Source organism: Squalius cephalus (assembly GCF_949319135.1).
Source record: "Squalius cephalus genome assembly, chromosome: 14".
Taxonomy (NCBI): Eukaryota; Metazoa; Chordata; class Actinopteri; order Cypriniformes; family Leuciscidae; genus Squalius; species Squalius cephalus.
The window spans coordinates 18,820,088-18,837,715 of NC_137135.1; the positions used below are offsets into that span (position 1 = coordinate 18,820,088).

The 17,628-nt window shown below is 38.6% G+C and overlaps 1 protein-coding gene across 10 annotated transcripts in view; it reads right to left on the reverse strand.

Annotated features, from left to right (window-relative positions):
* Positions 1 to 17,628, reverse strand: part of sorbs2b (sorbin and SH3 domain containing 2b) — a 52,236-nt gene that overhangs the window by 7,200 nt on the left and 27,408 nt on the right. For 8 of the 10 annotated variants that reach the window (XM_079892549.1, XM_079892546.1, XM_079892550.1 and 5 more), the window contains 14 exons: positions 16,587 to 16,735; positions 13,430 to 13,496; positions 11,362 to 11,433; positions 10,786 to 10,999; positions 10,551 to 10,665; positions 9,608 to 9,691; positions 8,962 to 9,018; positions 7,059 to 7,102; positions 6,568 to 6,746; positions 3,321 to 3,406; positions 3,182 to 3,228; positions 2,899 to 3,013; positions 2,645 to 2,773; positions 1,026 to 1,217 (listed from right to left, as the gene is read on the reverse strand). In XM_079892549.1, the coding sequence (XP_079748675.1) occupies positions 1,026 to 1,217; positions 2,645 to 2,773; positions 2,899 to 3,013; positions 3,182 to 3,228; positions 3,321 to 3,406; positions 6,568 to 6,746; positions 7,059 to 7,102; positions 8,962 to 9,018; positions 9,608 to 9,691; positions 10,551 to 10,665; positions 10,786 to 10,999; positions 11,362 to 11,433; positions 13,430 to 13,496; positions 16,587 to 16,735 (1,550 nt within the window). Of the gene's footprint in view, positions 1 to 1,025; positions 1,218 to 2,644; positions 2,774 to 2,898; positions 3,014 to 3,181; positions 3,229 to 3,320; positions 3,407 to 4,663; positions 6,203 to 6,567; positions 6,747 to 7,058; positions 7,103 to 8,961; positions 9,019 to 9,607; positions 9,692 to 10,550; positions 10,666 to 10,785; positions 11,000 to 11,361; positions 11,434 to 13,429; positions 13,497 to 16,586; positions 16,736 to 17,628 lie in introns of all 10 variants that reach the window. The other 2 variants (XM_079892543.1, XM_079892547.1) reach the window with 2 other exon arrangements.

Sequence of the window (17,628 nt, forward strand, 5' to 3'; positions counted from 1 at the left end):
GCCTTAGCAATCATAGGATACTTCTTTCAAAAACATTAAAAAGTCTTACCAACTTCAAACAGTGTATATCTGTTGATTTATCATTTAATCTTTGTTTGTATATATATACTGTATATATAATTTTCCATTCAATTCAATTCAACTTTATTTCCAGACTCAGCGTCCATTAGATAAGAAGAAACAGTAATAGATAAATGACATTGGTTTGATATTGTGTTATCTAATGCAATAATATTACATCTTTTGTGTGTGACTTAAGTGTCCAAATACTTTATGGTGTCAGTGTATGTAGTACAAAGTTGTATTTGCTACAATGTTTGCTATAATAAGAAAAAGCAAGATACTAGTGCAGTCCAGTCACATTAGTTCACCTTTACAGAACATCCCTTTCAGTAACAGCAAGAGCCGAGTAGCACATGTATAGCACAGCAGGTCATGTCCACGTTTTAATTAGCCTATACTGGATACTGGCAGGATGTGTGATAAATCTGATCTAATCCTGCTGAACTCGGCTCATGTGAGCGAAGGAATAAGCCTTTACTTCTTTGTTCTTTAGATGGAATTACAACTCAAGGGCATTTAATCTAAACTCAGGCTTATCTTACACAACAAGCCAAAGGTAATCTAAAGATGACAGAGGTGATCTATTTTGGCATTGGGACAGTTGCCATCTGAGAAAGGATTAATTTTGTACTTGCCACCTTGTTGACACTGATAGTGCTGTACATGACCTATGGCAATATGAGTAACATGATATAAATGAGAGGTTTTACTGCCTCTGACGCCACCGTTTGTCGGTATTGTATTTAAAGTATAAGACAGTATTCATCTAGATAAGATCATAAAGTCACTTAACTGGATCAGAGTATATATTTTGTGGATAAGTTCCCTGAAATTCAGATATCTTTAGTCACAATGATTAAAACCTCATGAGACTGTAATATGTGATCATTTTTAGACCCTTAAACTGTTGTGGTTTAAACCCTTTCAGTACATTTTTGGGTAAAATTGCAGCTTAAACATACCCTACTGTTCAGTCTGTCACTGCAGTAGCTGGTGGGTATATTGGGCCCAGGAGGCTGACCAGTACTTTGTACTGTGGTCTTCTTAACGACGTCCACATAAGACACTGGAAAAATCCCTTGTTTGTTTGTACCTGGGATCTTGCCCTCAAACCAGTTCTTATCCACCTGCCGCAACAGAACAACACGCTCGCCCTGGAAGACACCAACACAAGATATAAGGTGGTATATCTGGTGGATTGAAAGCAAAAATGCAGTGCAAAATGACAAAATTATAACCAAATAGAACATATTTGATATTTAGTATACAACTGTGTGATGAAGTGGTGGCTGGCTGGGGCAAAAGCTTCGTTTTTTTAAGGTGTTTTATGTCTTGGCACTTTCTTCTTATTTGGTTAAAGCACAATGTTAGAGTGCAAAACATTAGCATTCAGTAAAATAGAAAATAATTTAGCAAAAGACATGGGGCCCTATTTTAATGATCTGAAACGCAAGTATCAAACGCGAACGCAAGTAACTTTGTGGGCGGGTCTCGGGCGCTGTTGCTATTATACCGGCGGGATAAATGACTCTTGCACCCAGCGCAAATCTAAAATGGGTTGGTCTGAAGTAGCTACATTACTCATAGTTGTGGTTTGGGCGTAACGTGAAATAAACCAATCAGAGCGTCATCTCACATTCCCTTTAAAAGCAGGCACGTTTGTTCCATGGCGGATTGCTATTATAAAGGAGGATTTGCCAGGCGCACGCCAGGAGCGGTTCACAGCTGAGGAGACCAACGTTCTTGCCAGGGCCGTAAAAGACAGAGCATACATTGTATGGGGATGGGAGAAACCAACCCAAATTAGCTTCGGTTAAACAGGCGTATAATAATTTGGGTAAATGTGTAAGCTAGATTTATGCCTATTTTTTCACATCTTCATGGACACCACAGTGATTTCACTTGTGTGGTAATATTTTTCCTTGTAATCATGTATGGTTTGAAAAAATGGTAACTGCTGCCTGCGTCTGTGTAGATGAGAGAAGCAAAGTCTATGCGTGTTGTGCACACGCTACATTATGGCCAAGCATGAGCCCTTAAAATAGCATCTGAATAACGCGCCACTGACTTTAGACTAGGTTTTTCCTGGTCTGTGGCGGAATTGTTTTCTGAAACTGCAAAATAGCACCAGGGAATGTTTGCGCCGGAACACGCCTCCTCTTTTCACTGAACCGCCCCCGGGAGCGCAAGTTCATTCCCTAATTTACCGACGTGCGTCTGTGGAGGGAAAAGTCCTCTGTGCGTCGGGTGCAAAATAGGAATGATATATGGTGTACAAAGTCAATTGCGCTGGGTGCAAGATAGGGCCCATGTTCTTAAAGTGGTAAGAAACATTAAAGGGATAGTTCACCCAAAAATGCTCACCCTTAATTCTGTTGAACACAAAAGAAGATATTTTGAAGAATGTTGCTAACCAGACAGTTTGATTGCCAACATTGAACAACTCATGGAACAACTCGAGGGTGAGCAAGTGATGACAAAATTTTCATTTTGGGGTAAACTATCCCTTTAAGGAGTGGATTAATGAGCAGTTGCTGACACTAAATCATATTTATGACGTCAGTACTAAGAAAATGTTTACTTTTCTTAATGAAAGTTCCACATTAGTATCAGCATTAAAGTTGTAGCGGGCAATTGCTTCTCCAATTTCTCTGTTTTGGGCTGGAGGAGGAGGTCTCGCTGGCTGATGTCTCTCTGAAGGAGGGATTTTCTGTGAAGAAACAAGAAGATAAGAAGATGCAACTTCAGAAGATAGTTAATAAGAAAAACAATAATTAACAGTATAAATATATAGTGTTTCTATTAGCTAAACATATTTATCAATAAAGTACGCACCTCAACATATGAGATGGGGAAGATGCCCACATGGCCACGATATTCTCCCTCATACCAGTTATTATCTATCTGCCGAGTGATGTATACCGTCTCTCCTTTCTTAAACGTCAGCTCTCTGGAAGGAAAAAAAATTAAGTTAACTATATTCCAAGTGGGGAAATAACAAAATGAAAGACATTCAAAGGAAAGACATAAATAATACATGAAAATGTACTCGTTGATTGTAGCACATCAAATGCAATAAGAACAGAAACCGGTGACGTGGTTTGCAAGTTGTTCTTACTTCGCTGTCTGTGCTTTGAAGTCATATATTGCTCTGGCTGGCAGTTTCTGTCAAGTGAACGAAGCAGAGCAATCAAACTTTAATACATCTTCTCATTATGTGGGTTTATTCACAATTTGACCAAAGCATATTCCCTTACCTCTCTGACTTCAGGGGTTTGTCTTCTGCTTTGCTGTGTGTGGCTGCCCACATCAGGGTAAGAGTATTCTCTGGATGTGTCCTGATCTAAAGAGAACAGATAAGTAAACCGATTCAAAGACAAGTCTCACAGAGATCCAACGCTATTACATGCATGGGAACAAGCACAAGCAAAGGAAGTAATGATTTGGGGCTTGATGAGAGAAATGCACACAAAATAAAAGAAAAAAAGGAAATATGAATATATACACATTTTATTGGCAAATTAAAAGTAAATATTGTAAATAAGAAAGAATATATACATATTTTATTGTCCATAATAATGAAGTCAACTTCCAAGAATCATCTCAGAAGTTATGTTATACCCATCCACTCAGATCCCCAGTTTAGACCATGCGTATTTATACTAGAACCGCAAATGGTTAGCTGGCAACTGTGCCAAGTGCAGGCAAGCCCCCTTGGTCTGAACGGTCTTCATTTATAAACACTATTAACTATGCAAAAGTATACAGTGTTGCATGTCTTTATGGTTAAAAAAATCATAAACATTGACCTTCTCAAAAAACAAATAAACTAAAACTTTAGGTACTGAGGCTGATCTCATCACCATCATATTAGACACTGTGAGTGAACTGTGTTAACACTGATAAGAGAGTATGTTTCTTCCCAGGCCAATAAAATCTCAAATCTGTTTTTAGATTGCATGCTTCAGCTGCTCAAGTCATCTGTCTAAAGCTATTTATATAGACTGAAACTTTACAAAGTTACATTTCTTTTGTGGCAAGCCCACACACAAAGTAGTGTTCCTCTAGTGTTTTGATACCCAGACAATGCATGAACCTAATAAAATATATACCTTAAATGCATAAAAGCATCTACCAAATACATAAAGGTATTGTAAATGGAGCAGGAAAATAACTTGTTTGGGGGAAAAATAAGAAAAAAAGGACAATTTGATAAAATGAGAAAATAAAAGACTGATGAAGCAGAGGATGTGGGAATGAGTCATGCTCTCTGATACTCCTTGCAACATAATGATTCCTTTCTCTAAACCAGGGGTGTCCAATCCTACTTCTGGATGGCCACTGTCCTGCAGAGTTTAGCTCCAACCCCAATTAAACACACCTGAACCTGCTCATCAAGGTCTTCAGGCTTACCTGAATCTTCCATGCAGATGTGTTGGGGCAAGTTGGAGCTAAACTCTGCAGAATGTTGGCCCTGCTGGAGCAGGTTGGGACATCACTGCTCTAAGCAAGCACATTAACAAACACAGATGGAACAATGCAATGGTGGAGGAGCAGAACTCAAACACAGGAGACGAAGGGTATTTAGATAAGGGTCCACCTTGATAGCAGAATTCAGAGTTGTGGTTCCTCTGGTTGTTGTTGCTGTCTATATGGTTGTGAGAGGCACTATGGGACAGGTGTGAGTACTCAGGTTGGTGAGTGTCCTGGCTGGGCATGCCATCTGGCTGTGGGTGGTAAGAGCGAAGTTGAATTGTAGGGCTTCCTCTCCCAAGCGCGTGCAGAGAGGAATTCCTCTCAGGAATGTCGGGAAGCAACTCCACCAACAACCTATGGAGGATGGTGTTGTCCGGCAGGCTACCCCTGCGTTTCTCAGTGCGGATGTGGTCGTAGATGTCTTTTAGGGCAGAATCTAGAGCATCATACATGCAGCTCTTTGAGTTTGGTATTCGGGAAAAACTCAAAGGTGACAGGTTCTTCCGGCGGAAAGGCACTGGGCTGACCAGGAAGGCAAGCTTGCTGAGGCCAAACTCAGATTCCTCTACCCGCAAATGTTGTTTCCGGTCCTGCTTGGCCCTCTCGTGCTTGATCATAGTGGTGAATCGTGTGTAGGAAGCCGGGCAGCGGCCCTTGCAGGAGCTCACAAGCTGCCTGTGATAATGATGTTGGTGCCCCGATCCGCAAAAGCTCTCTGATGAGGCAAATGAACACAGGTCGAACTCCCTCTCGCTGCAGAAGGATGAGCCCTCAATCTGGATGAAGTCACTAAGATCAGACACTACAGCATCATGTTCACTGTCTGAGTAGTCATTGTGCATGGCAGAGTTTTGTAATTGGTCACTGGTGACTTGGACGTGGATTGGCACATGGGTGTTTACCTTGGGGTATTGAGGCCGTCCTTCAGGGGGATTCCTGGCTGGTGGTTCTTCATCCAGTAATGACTCAATAGAAAGGCTACGCTTGGGGCTGCTGATCCTCCTAAAAGAATCCCTGATCAGGCACTCATCTCCAAGATTTGGCATGGATTTGGACTTCTGGATCAGACTCTCATATTCAGAAATCCTGTTGTGCACCATGTTCCTAGGCACCGCTTCGCTACAGCCCTTGTTGCCAGTGCATCTGTCCTTCCGCTGTTCGCTCTCATACTTATGGATCCTGGCTTTCACAGAGCAGATCACGGTAGAGCTTATCAGTTCTTGCCGGTTGATGTGATGCATCTTCTTGTAGAGTTTGAGGAAGCCTGGTGCATTGTGGGCTGAGTGGTGCCTGGTCTTCTCCCTAAGATCCTCAGACTCTCGGACGTCATTGCATTGTGATGCCTCTACTTCCCCGTTGTGCAACAATGAACCGATGCTTTCTGAACGGGTTTGCACTTCTTTTCCCCTCCCCTCAGACAGGAGATCGTCACAACTCCAGGATTTGAGCTTAGACGAGGTCTCTTCTGTGATCATCCAGTCTTCTGCGTTCTCTTGGGCTCTTTTCCAGCCTTCAGGGAGGCTGGAGAACCCATCTGAGAGAGCTGAGACAGCCATAAAACTGTCCCCATTTTGCTCTTTGTTTTGATATGTGGATTCTGAGGTAGCATGGTTTTGATTTTGACCATTTAAATGTGCTGTGTGCATATAGCTCACATCCCCACCTTTGATATCCACCACAAGCAGCATGGTAAAAAAAGAGACACGAGAAGACATTAAAAGGTAATTGATCCATGGGAGAGACAAGTAAGGACGTTTATAAAATAACCTGGAAGAAAACTGGAAAGAAATCAGACATATTGATCAACAAGCCCACGTTGAATAAAGAAGAAGCAATTGATATGCTACACTACACTGTGGCAAGATTGTACACACTAAATAATTCATTGAACTTTATTCATGCAAAGGGAAAGTCGTTTAAAATTCTGCTTGTGCTGCGAGGAGCAAAATGAATATTGTCAGTGAACCTTCCTCTGTTGCTTATTCTTTCAATAAGGTGAACGAATGTGACTGTTCGTCTGAGATCTACCTTTAGTCCTGGTGGTGGCAGGGGAACTGGGGCTGGTGAGGGGATTCCTCTGGGTGCTGCTGCTCTTGGGCAACTCTGGTGGCCTCATAGACGTTTGTGTTGTGCCCACGCTGCTCTGAACCCTGGGCTGAGCTGTTGCAGGTTCAGATTTCCTTCTCCTCTTGTTATCACTTGCAGAGCTGCAGAATCAATGTCATTGAAGTAAAAAGAGTAAAAACACTGCTAAAGGATTTTCTGAACGTTACACTTAACCTGTTCTGTAATGGTATGACCTGCTCCATACATCCACTGAGAATGACCCTGGGACCAGTTAGTTAAAAGTTATTGTAAAAATGTTTTGAGAAAATGTCTGTTTTTAGATGTCCCATAGTTTGATATTTTTTATCTAAAAATGTCGATATTTTTAAAAATCTATGAAATTAAATGTATAGATTTTTTTGTGACGCATATGTCCAAATGTTTTTGGGGTCATTGATACACAGTAAACCTACCTTGATGGCCTTTCAAGGCCTGTGGATGGCTGATAAAGGGAGGTCTGAAACAGATGAAGAAGAAAGAGCAGGGTGAATTCCTCATTTAATGTCCACACTTACGGTATAGTATGATCCTTGATACCTAGAGCTCTCCAAATATACCAATGGTTAAAAACAGTGAAACTTCTTATGTTTGGATACGGTGACATATGTTTGGTCTCCCTCGAAAAGCCCAGCCATTCCCAGGACAGCTAGACGCATTAGATCACTTACAAGGGTTTCTATGTCGAACAAAGCAGGGAATTCCTTGTACGCATGGCTGGAGTAGATAATCATCTTCCTGTTTGCTGAAGCTCTGAGCAGTATTATCTGGAACAGCTCTTCAGACCAGCAGCAGACGCCCCTTGCGTTTTTTTAACCCTCTTTAAAAGTAGCCCAAGCATGCAGTACCAGGAATGTCTCCACAGAGTGACACATTTACATCTAGTCAACATAAATACAGCTCTGAGTGACAGATACCACACTACACAGCTCAAAATTTGGCTGCAAAGCCTCTGTGACCATTTTTAGCAATTATTTGTTTGGATTTACAGCATTACTCAAACCATAACTGTTACTACATCGGCCTCTAAGTTATATTCTTTCCTTACAGTGGTCAGTAGCAATTCACAGAAAGCATTTCATTTTTTTAAAAAGTCATTAGAGATTTTAGGGCAAATTCACTCACAGATGCACCACTTTTGCATGTGATAGTTATATGCAAAACATTGCATCTTGTTCACTACCCAGTTCAGTTTAACCATTATTCATAATTAATTTCACCAGTTGACAGCCAGCAAACTATATTTACAATGACAAAAAAAAAGCCCCTGAGTGAAACAGGATAATGTAACATGATACTGTACAGGGCATGTCCATAGATCCTTCACCTACTACAAACACATGGACAGAATCGGCAGATGAGAGCCAGGAGGAAGTGCTCCTGTCTCATTATAAATAAACAATGGAATAATAGACAAAAAATGTATTATGACAAAAAAAGAAGCTGAGTGGTTGTAGATGCAGAACACTGATTCTTGAGACATGGGACAAAACATGTACCGCACTTGCACCTGCCATTACTTTTGAAAATAGCAGCATTTTCACTTAAATAATGATCAGAGATGATCACTAGAATGTTCTTAACACAAATTTGCCACGCTATCCTAATATGCAGCCAAAGTTTATTTAAATGACATGAGCTGTATCCCAATTTGTGTACTTATGCACATACTATGCCATTTTACAATATAAATACAGTACTTGTAAGTAGTGTCCAAAAAGACACTAAAAAAGACCCTGTAATACAGGCAAAAGGCATACGTTTTATATCACTCTTGTAAAGAAATAGTTTTTCCTCATTTTAAGTATGCCTTTATACATATTTGATATGCCCATTATTATTATTTTTAAATCAAATGCACATTATTTATGTATCTCAGAGTGATGAGAGTTGTCAAAGGAAAACACGCATTTTGTGAGAAGCAGGTTGCAAATTAAATTAATAACTCTGAACATGACTAACAGAATGATCCAAAGTAATTATTCTGTACATAAGCTTTTATTTAGTCAGTTCTGATGTATTTAGTTCATATCTCAAGGATCAAATAGTGCATTGCTCCACTTGAAACAATGGGCTTATTGTTATAACCGGAGTTAAGTGATGTTAAATGAGGTTGGGTTGAGAAGGTAGGCATTAGCCTATTTTGATTCATCTCTCTCTCTCTCTCTCTCTCTCTCTCTCTCTCTCTCTCTCTCTCTCTCTCTCTCTCTCTCTCTCTCTCTCTCTCTGTGAATCAGTCAGTCAGTCAATATAGTATGCCAGTGAAGCAGTTAATCACTCACTCACTCACTGAATCGGATTCATTTATTCATTCTTTACCTCTGCGGAGAATCGAGGTGTGCTCTCTGGATTGTAATCAAGACGTTTTTTGGGAGGCTTCACCCAGAGGTGGGATAGAGCAGGGGAGGAGCAGAGAAACAGTGACATAACAAGGGAGAAAGTAAAGTCACATGACTGAGGAGATTGAAGAACAATGTGACGACCACAAACTGCAACATATGTTGCACATATGCAACAAAAACACTACATACTGCAGTACATCTGCTTTTACATTATCACAATCTATAACACGCCAAGCCTAAGACTACAGAACTACACACACCTTGCAAAAAGAATAAGACAAAAGTCAAACATCTAGTTTGTAAATCCAGAAAACAGTAAAAGTCATGCAAATAATAGTAAAATGATTTCCACAACAGATTTTATAATCAGTGAACAGTAGTTTAATGTGCATAAAAAAACACAAAATCAAAGCCTTAAATGCTGGTAAGAGGAAGCGACTCGAGGCTCATTATCAAACTCCATCGTATGTGTTACAGCGTCCAGAATTGTCTGGTCATTCTAACCAGTCATTTCAGACATGACCATCACGGGACGACGGCATGTGCAGCACGTATCTGACCTTTCCAACCCCACACCAATCACAAGCGGCATGCTAGCAGCACCAAACCAAAGCCACACTTACCGGCCGCCCAAACTCCAGTTCAGCAAAGAACTTATACCATGGCTCATTCTCTAAATCTAAGTCCTCAGGTCTTAAGTTACTTGTCTGGTGTTGAGAATGAAAGCAAGTGGGAGAAGAAGATGAAAGGAAGGGATGAACTGAGGTAATCATGGGAATGTGACAATCAGATGTAAAATGAAAACTGTCTTCAGCTGACAAGAAATGATGAAAAGCTCAGCAGAGTACAAAACTTTTATAATATGTTGAAAATAGCAACAGAGCAAAGGCTGTTTTTTATTCCCCCTCTATCCAGCAGAGGGCAGCAGCACATAACAAATGCTCGCTGCACAAGGACAAACTGCTCCAATAGGAGCAAATTGGTTTCTCCAACCTTATTAGTGACCTTGACCACATTACGCTCTAATGGACCTGCAATTTATGTGTTCTATTGAGTGACTCTACACAAGCTTGCTGAAGCACTTCCGCTCGATTAGGGCAACGTTTGTGGTGATTCTTTTAACATATACAGAATGCTCATCATGTAACTACAAATGTTGCCATGTATATTGTCAATACAATTCCATTAATATATAAGAACAACTCAGTTTAGTCAATCAGTATATGGTGTATCATGCCTGAAGCGCTGCTGACACTGTGGATTCACCGATTGATAGTATTTCATTAGTTGCATCTGGTTAACGATCTGTCTATACCCATAGAGTCATGGGGCATTAATTCTAAGATCAATACGTTTGTGCCTTCAAAAACTAAACTGAAATTGCAAAACTGCTTCATAAACTTTAAGGACTTTGTGCTGCTAACTTCAAACAAACCATAAATAATTAATCTACCTTTAAAACTATGCTCTCAATGTATTTAGCTCACTTCATTCAATCTGGGTCTTTTTAAAGCTTCATGCCAAAAAATATAGCATATTAACATTGAAAAACCATTGATTATTTACCGATCTTTCTTGCTCTAAAATAGATGATTTCCCCGGCTCATAGTCAAAAATACTCCTCGGCTCCGCTCTGTATTTTCGTGTGTCAACCTTTCTATCAGGAGGTCCCCACTCATTCCTGGGAGACATGCAAAGAATAACAAACAGTGTCTGTAAATATTGCTGTAAGATGCATGATCAAATCTTTTTCAAATCTGAAAATCCTTAAAAAAAAGTTTGCCTGAAAAATGGTTCTTACATGTCGGGTGTGCTCCTGCCTCTCTGTGGTGCCTCCCTTTCACTGGATCTCTGCTGTGTGGATGCTGATGTGGGAAGAGGAGAAGGGAGAGAAGAGGCAGCAGGTACCCTGAAACCGTATACGCCATTATCAGAGACACTCTTGGTGATGGGCCGGTAGGTGCCGGTTTTAGGTGCAGGATGGGCCTGAACAGCATTAGGGGCAGCATGCTTATCTGAAATATATAACAATATATATCAGGTTAGTTTCAAAAAGCAGTATAATAATAATGATTATTTTATATATATACTGTATGTATGTATATATATATATATATATATATATATATATATATATATATATATATATATATATATATATAAAATCTGTATATATCTGTATATAATCTACACAGAAATATATTTTTATTGAAATTACAAAATCATTACGACATTAACTTATTGTTACTGTTTTTGAAACAATAATAAAAAGAAACTCAATTATACTTATTGCAACTGGTTTATACTAGTATTTTTATATATATATTTTTTTTGGCAATAGTATGTTTGCTTTACTGTAGTTAAAGAGAACAGAAACCTTGTTTGGAAATAGTTGTACCAGTACTTGTAACAGAGTCTGTGGCAGTACGGGATCCAGACCACTCGTTCTCTGTGAAAACAAATAAGCTTTTTTCTTATTTTCTTATTTTTTTATTAACACAATTTAAATAAAGAGTCAATATATAATCAATCCTTCTACCAAAACATGTTTTTGTCTTACCCTTATTCAATATGGTAAGCCTATTATGAGTGTTTATATTTTCGACGTAGCGGGATCATTTCATTATGGTTGTTGCGCTGTGCTGGATTTTTCTAAGAAGTACCATGTCTATTAATGTGTATCAGTAACAGCTTCAGATATTGATCTAACCATATTCATCCGCACAGTCACACAGAGCCAAAGCACAACCAAAACAATGTTTTTCTGCAAAATGCATGCAGTTTTGTTTTTTAACTGTTAGAGGGCCAAAAGTTACATAGTGTACCTTTAACATGGATTGCACATATCACAAACAAGAACTGCATACAGAGTCCTTTAAACTTAATAATGTAAACAAACTCATTAGCAGGATGTGGGAGAAAGATAATTAAAAAAAAACATAATAAGATGCAAAACGATAGTGTTGATCATTTGACCCCTGTAATCTTTTAGGTAAACTTCCTGACAGTCCATTTCCAGTAATGAACACACTTGTAATCCACAACCTGCTGAGCAAAGCTCTTTTGTTGTCACTCCTCATTAGATGGCCCTAGGTTGCACCTCTCTCTCTCTCTCTCTCTCTCTCTCAAAAAAAAAAACCTATCCCTTTAGCAGACAGGTCCGCAGTCACAGAAAATACAGATCTTTATTTTTTTTTATATCATATCTAACAGTTCAAACATGATGTAAATAAGAGTGTAGACAGCATCATTGATTATAATGGGAGTTTTGGCGAGAGTCCAGAGTCCAGTCACTGATAAACTTGCGCTGTACGATAGACAGCTCCAGTGATTATGAAGGGAGAGTTCTTTGATCAGTTTTATATAATTTAATCACAATTAAAAAAAAAAGATTATTTTCATGCTACTAAGAGAAACAATATGAAGTTGATAATTTATTCACTGGCTTGATTTACTGATACATAAACAACAATAAACGATTTTGAAACAAAGAACGTCTGACTGTTCATGAATCATATCAGAAGTCATTGATCACAGATTAGGCATTAGAATGAACACATTTACTTATATGTTGTGGCATTTCTCCATTACACGTCTTTCAGGAAAAGTCTGGTTGCAAACACAGCGCCGAAATTGCGTCTGATTTACCAAAGAATCCAAAGTGAAATGTACTGAACAAACAAATAATGCTCTACTGAGACATTCACATAGTTGAAAATAAATAACCACTTTCCTAGCATTAGGATCCTTTGGAAGGTAATGTTATTTTAGCCAGTGATCCTGTATTTCTCTTCTCTCCTTCTCATCTCACTAATTCACCAGCGGCCTGGGCCTAAGACGGTATGATGTAGAAATAGGCGTTGATTTTCTTCTGCAGAGGTGGTCTTTCGTTGCACTATTATGTCATAATGTGACAAAATCCTAAACGAGTCGGTTGGTTTTAATAAAAGCTGTTTTTAGACTAAGGATGAAGCTTTAAGTGCTGAAATTTACATGATGTTTTTATAGAACAATGACCTAGCCGTGTCAAAATGTAAAAAATCAAGGAAAATTTGATTTCTCAATTCATGACCAATTTAAAATCACAATAGCAATGAGACAAGTGTTCTGTATATCCCTTGCATTCATAAAACAAAATAGTATCTGTTTATGTCATGTACAGTGTAAAAGAATCAATTTTGAATGTACACGATAACACAGTCTTTAATCCTGTTTAGTTTGCAAAACAATTCTTTAAATTCCTATGTTGCATAAATGCTCTAATAGCTTTTAAAAATGTGTAATAAAATATGTTAGTTTGTCAGTGTATGACTAGAACATTCCTTCTAATAATCACATAATAGGCTTGTTCTAATTAGGGCTTTTTAAGACTTCTTTCTTTACATTTATAAGACATATAAAGTTTTAAAGTAAAATGAAGGTAAATACACAAGATCCAGTCTTACCTGATTTAGGCACCACATGAATCTGTTTGAACATGGTCTTGTACCAATCTTTTGGCCTGTCAACAGTCTAAAACAATACACAGAACAAACATTTTTAGATTACAGGCATTCCCAGTCCTTACAGATTAAGATTCCAAGGTCCAAAAATATAGTTTAGAAAACAAATAGCAACCCGAATGTGCTCCATGACCTTGAGTCCAAAACTCTGGATGCAAAAGCCTCCTATAAAAATGCTGATGCAACTGGCCTCTCTATGTTAAGCTGAGAGAGACACATCACTGTCTGCTGGTCCATCAATGATGCTGAGCACAGCTGCCCCTGTTTCCCTGGGGCTATATAAAACTCAGTGTGGGAAAATGCAATTTAGTGCACAAATCAAAACAGCCAGTCCCATGTGACCAGAGACCGATTGAAGATTAATTCTGGAATTAACAATTACAGGAATGCACTTCCAAAAATTTCCCCAGAGCCAATAAAGAGTCAGAGAAGTTTTATCAAAATTAACGCTAGGCTTTTATGCAAACATGTTTTTTTTAAATTATATATTATTATAAAAATGTCACATTAAAACTTTCTTATAAACTTTACCATGCATTTATCATATATGTGTTACTTTTCAAGTGCCTTATTATATATTACAGATTTTTATTGTTGTGCCCTTGTACCAGACCCAAATTTCAATTATAACTATGAAAATATTTATGAATTAATACATTAACATACACTCACCTAAAGGATTATTAGGAACACCATACTAATACTGTGTTTGACCCCCTTTCTACTTCAGAACTGCCTTAATTCTATGTGGCATTGATTCAACAAGGTGCTGAAAGCATTCTTTAGAAATGTTGGCCCATATTGATAGGATAGCATCTTGCAGTTGATGGAGATTTGTGGGATGCACATCCAGGGCACGAAGCTCCCGTTCCACCACATCCCAAAGATGCTCTATTGGGTTGAGATCTGGTGACTTTGGGGGCCATTTTAGTAAAGTGAACTCATTGTCATGTTCAAGAAACCAATTTGAAATGATTCGAGCTTTGTGACATGGTGCATTATCCTGCTGGAAGTAGCCATCAGAGGATGGGTACATGGTGGTCATAAAGGGATGGACATGGTCAGAAACAATGCTCAGGTAGGCCGTGGCATTTAAACGATGCCCAATTGGCACTAAGGGGCCTAAAGTGTGCCAAGAAAACATCCCCCACACATTACACCACCACCACCAGCCTGCACAGTGGTAACAAGGCATGATGGATCCATGTTCTCATTCTGTTTACGCCAAATTCTGACTCTACCATCTGAATGTCTCAACAGAAATCGAGACTCATCAGACCAGGCAACATTTTTCCAGTCTTCAACTGTCCAATTTTGGTGAGCTTGTGCAAATTGTAGCCTCTTTTTCCTATTTGTAGTGGAGATGAGTGGTACCCGGTGGGGTCTTCTGCTGTTGTAGCCCATCCGCCTCAAGGTTGTGCGTGTTGTGGCTTCACAAATGCTTTGCTGCATACCTCGGTTGTAACGAGTGGTTATTTCAGTCAAAGTTGCTCTTCTATCAGCTTGAATCAGTCGGCCCATTCTCCTCTGACCTCTAGCATCAACAAGCCATTTTCGCCCACAGGACTGCCGCATACTGGATGTTTTCCCCTTTTCACACCATTCTTTGTAAACCCTAGAAATGGTTGTGTGTGAAAATCCCAGTAACTGAGCAGATTGTGAAATACTCAGACCGGCCCGTCTGGCACCAACAACCATGCCACGCTCAAAATTGCTTAAATCACCTTTCTTTCCCATTCAGACATTCAGTTTGGAGTTCAGGAGATTGTCTTGACCAGGACCACACCCCTAAATGCATTGAAGCAACTGCCATGTGATTGGTTGATTAGATAATTGCATTAATGAGAAATTGAACAGGTGTTCCTAATAATCCTTTAGGTGAGTGTATATTAACACAAAATTATCTTTTTTGTGTTCAAATTACCCTGATGAAATAAATTTGACCAAAATGTATGTGAAATGCATTTATTTTATGCTAAGTATAATTACATATTTATGTACTTAATATAAATACCCTGCAATTGTACTTTTGGTATATTAAATTGATATACTTAAAGTCTGCTAAAACTAATTTTGTACTTAATCCGTAAATAGTGCTGAGTTCCAACTAAAGGTAAACTTACTGTAAGTACAGGTATATTTGATTGTGCTAAAGTGGAACTTTTGCAAGTATACTTTAGGTACACTTTAAATATCTTGCATTTAAAGACTAATATTATACAGAGATCATTCTATCCTTACTAATAGTTATATTTAAATACATTTTAGGCTTAATATTAAGAAATGTGCATTGTGCAATAAAGAAGTACTCCAAAAAAGTTTAATTATAATATGTATATCAGTAAGTCTCAAGGGATATGTTAGTAAACATGTTAACGGATTTATAGTATACTTAGTATGAAATAAATATATAATACATTTTGGTATAGGTTTTTTTCACTAGGGTATTTTTTTATCAATTTAGAATTATCATTCATGAACAGAATATTTGTACTGTGCATTATCTGCAATTAAAGTGTAATTTTGTAAAATTAATATATAATTTCCATCACAACGCTGTAAAACACAATACATTATTTGAGATGCGATAGAAATGACATTGTGGTGGAAATGTACATAACTTTTAAATGACAAAAATGTCAGAAGTCCATAGAGCCAAGATACCCATTAATGCCCACAGCTGAAGAAACACCCATATACAGCTTTAATAATTTTAATAATATTTTATTCCTCAAAAAGGATTATATCTATTCTAAGATGCACAGCATAATATTGGGTTACACTTTATTTCTCATTAGTGTATTAGTAGACTATTAGTAGACTGTTAGGTTAGGGTTAGGTGTTAGGGTTCAGGTTAATATAATAGTTTATTTTATGTTATTTTATATTAGTTGTAAAGTTACTTATAGTAGAATGTCTGTTGAGGAAACAGTGTTAGCAGATATTAAGCAGACAGTCTACTACTACTCTAATGAGAGTTAGATTACATGTGGTTGCAAAGGTACTTATAGTTATTAGAAAGTCTAAAGTGGGCCATCAAAATAAAATGTTACCAAATATGGAAACAAAAGATTAACATGCTAGAATAGCATTAACTCACCGTCCGTATGGCAGCGGGAATCCCGGACTCATCCACAGGACCGATGCCAGTATATTGCGGAGCTTTCCCTGTTGATTCTTTCCTGTCAGTCTGTGGTGCTCGTGCAGGAGGATCCACGTTGGCGTAGATTGGGGTGCTAGACTCAGAGGCTGATGGGTGGAAGACAGGGTCAAGTTGGGGTGAGTGAGTTTTTAGTAATTCCCATGGAACTAACCAACATTCCCATGTTCATAACTGTGAAATACAGCCAGGTCAGGGATGCAGTGCACACTGTAATTCCAAATCAGGAGAAAGAATCCATAAATATGTTGATTCCAGTATTTCAGCAATAAAACATAGAATAAAAAGCAGCTCTACACACAGTCCGACATGTACAGGCATCCAGACTGAAGCCTTTTGGGGAAAAAACAACAAAATGCGCTCTGTAAAACAAAGGCCAGCCCTACGCATACAGACGCTCTAATCCCAGTGTCTCAGCTCCTCCCTCACCCCAACCCCTCCGTCACTCAGATTTGAGCTTAATCCCCAGCATTTTCCACTTGGGATTAGAGAGATCGCAGGAGCACGCTCAGAGCGGACCAGTCCAGATACGCTTAGTGTCACACGGCCAGTAAACACCTCTACAGTCAGGTCATGCTTTCTTACTCATTAGCACTTTATTAGGGCCTGGCACATCAACAGTGATTTATCAGAGATCAATTTTACAGCTGTACTGTAATGCTTATGAGATACACTTGGCAGTACAGGTGTTTCCAGGACAGGTGGATGGTAGGAGTTACTTAAACATCAGCAACAGCCATTCTGGAATATATGTATTTTTACAGTTCTGCTACACCATGTCTTTGATTAATTATTAAAGCCATGTTCACAAATTATGCTGCTTATTAGGGCTGGGTATCAACAAAGATTTCCTGATTCAATTTGTTTCTGATTCACAAACTCTTGATTCAATTTTGATTCACTTCAATAGGGTATATTTCAGTTATAATGTTTATTTTGCTAACATAAGAAATACATTTTCTCTCTGTAAATTACACTGGTC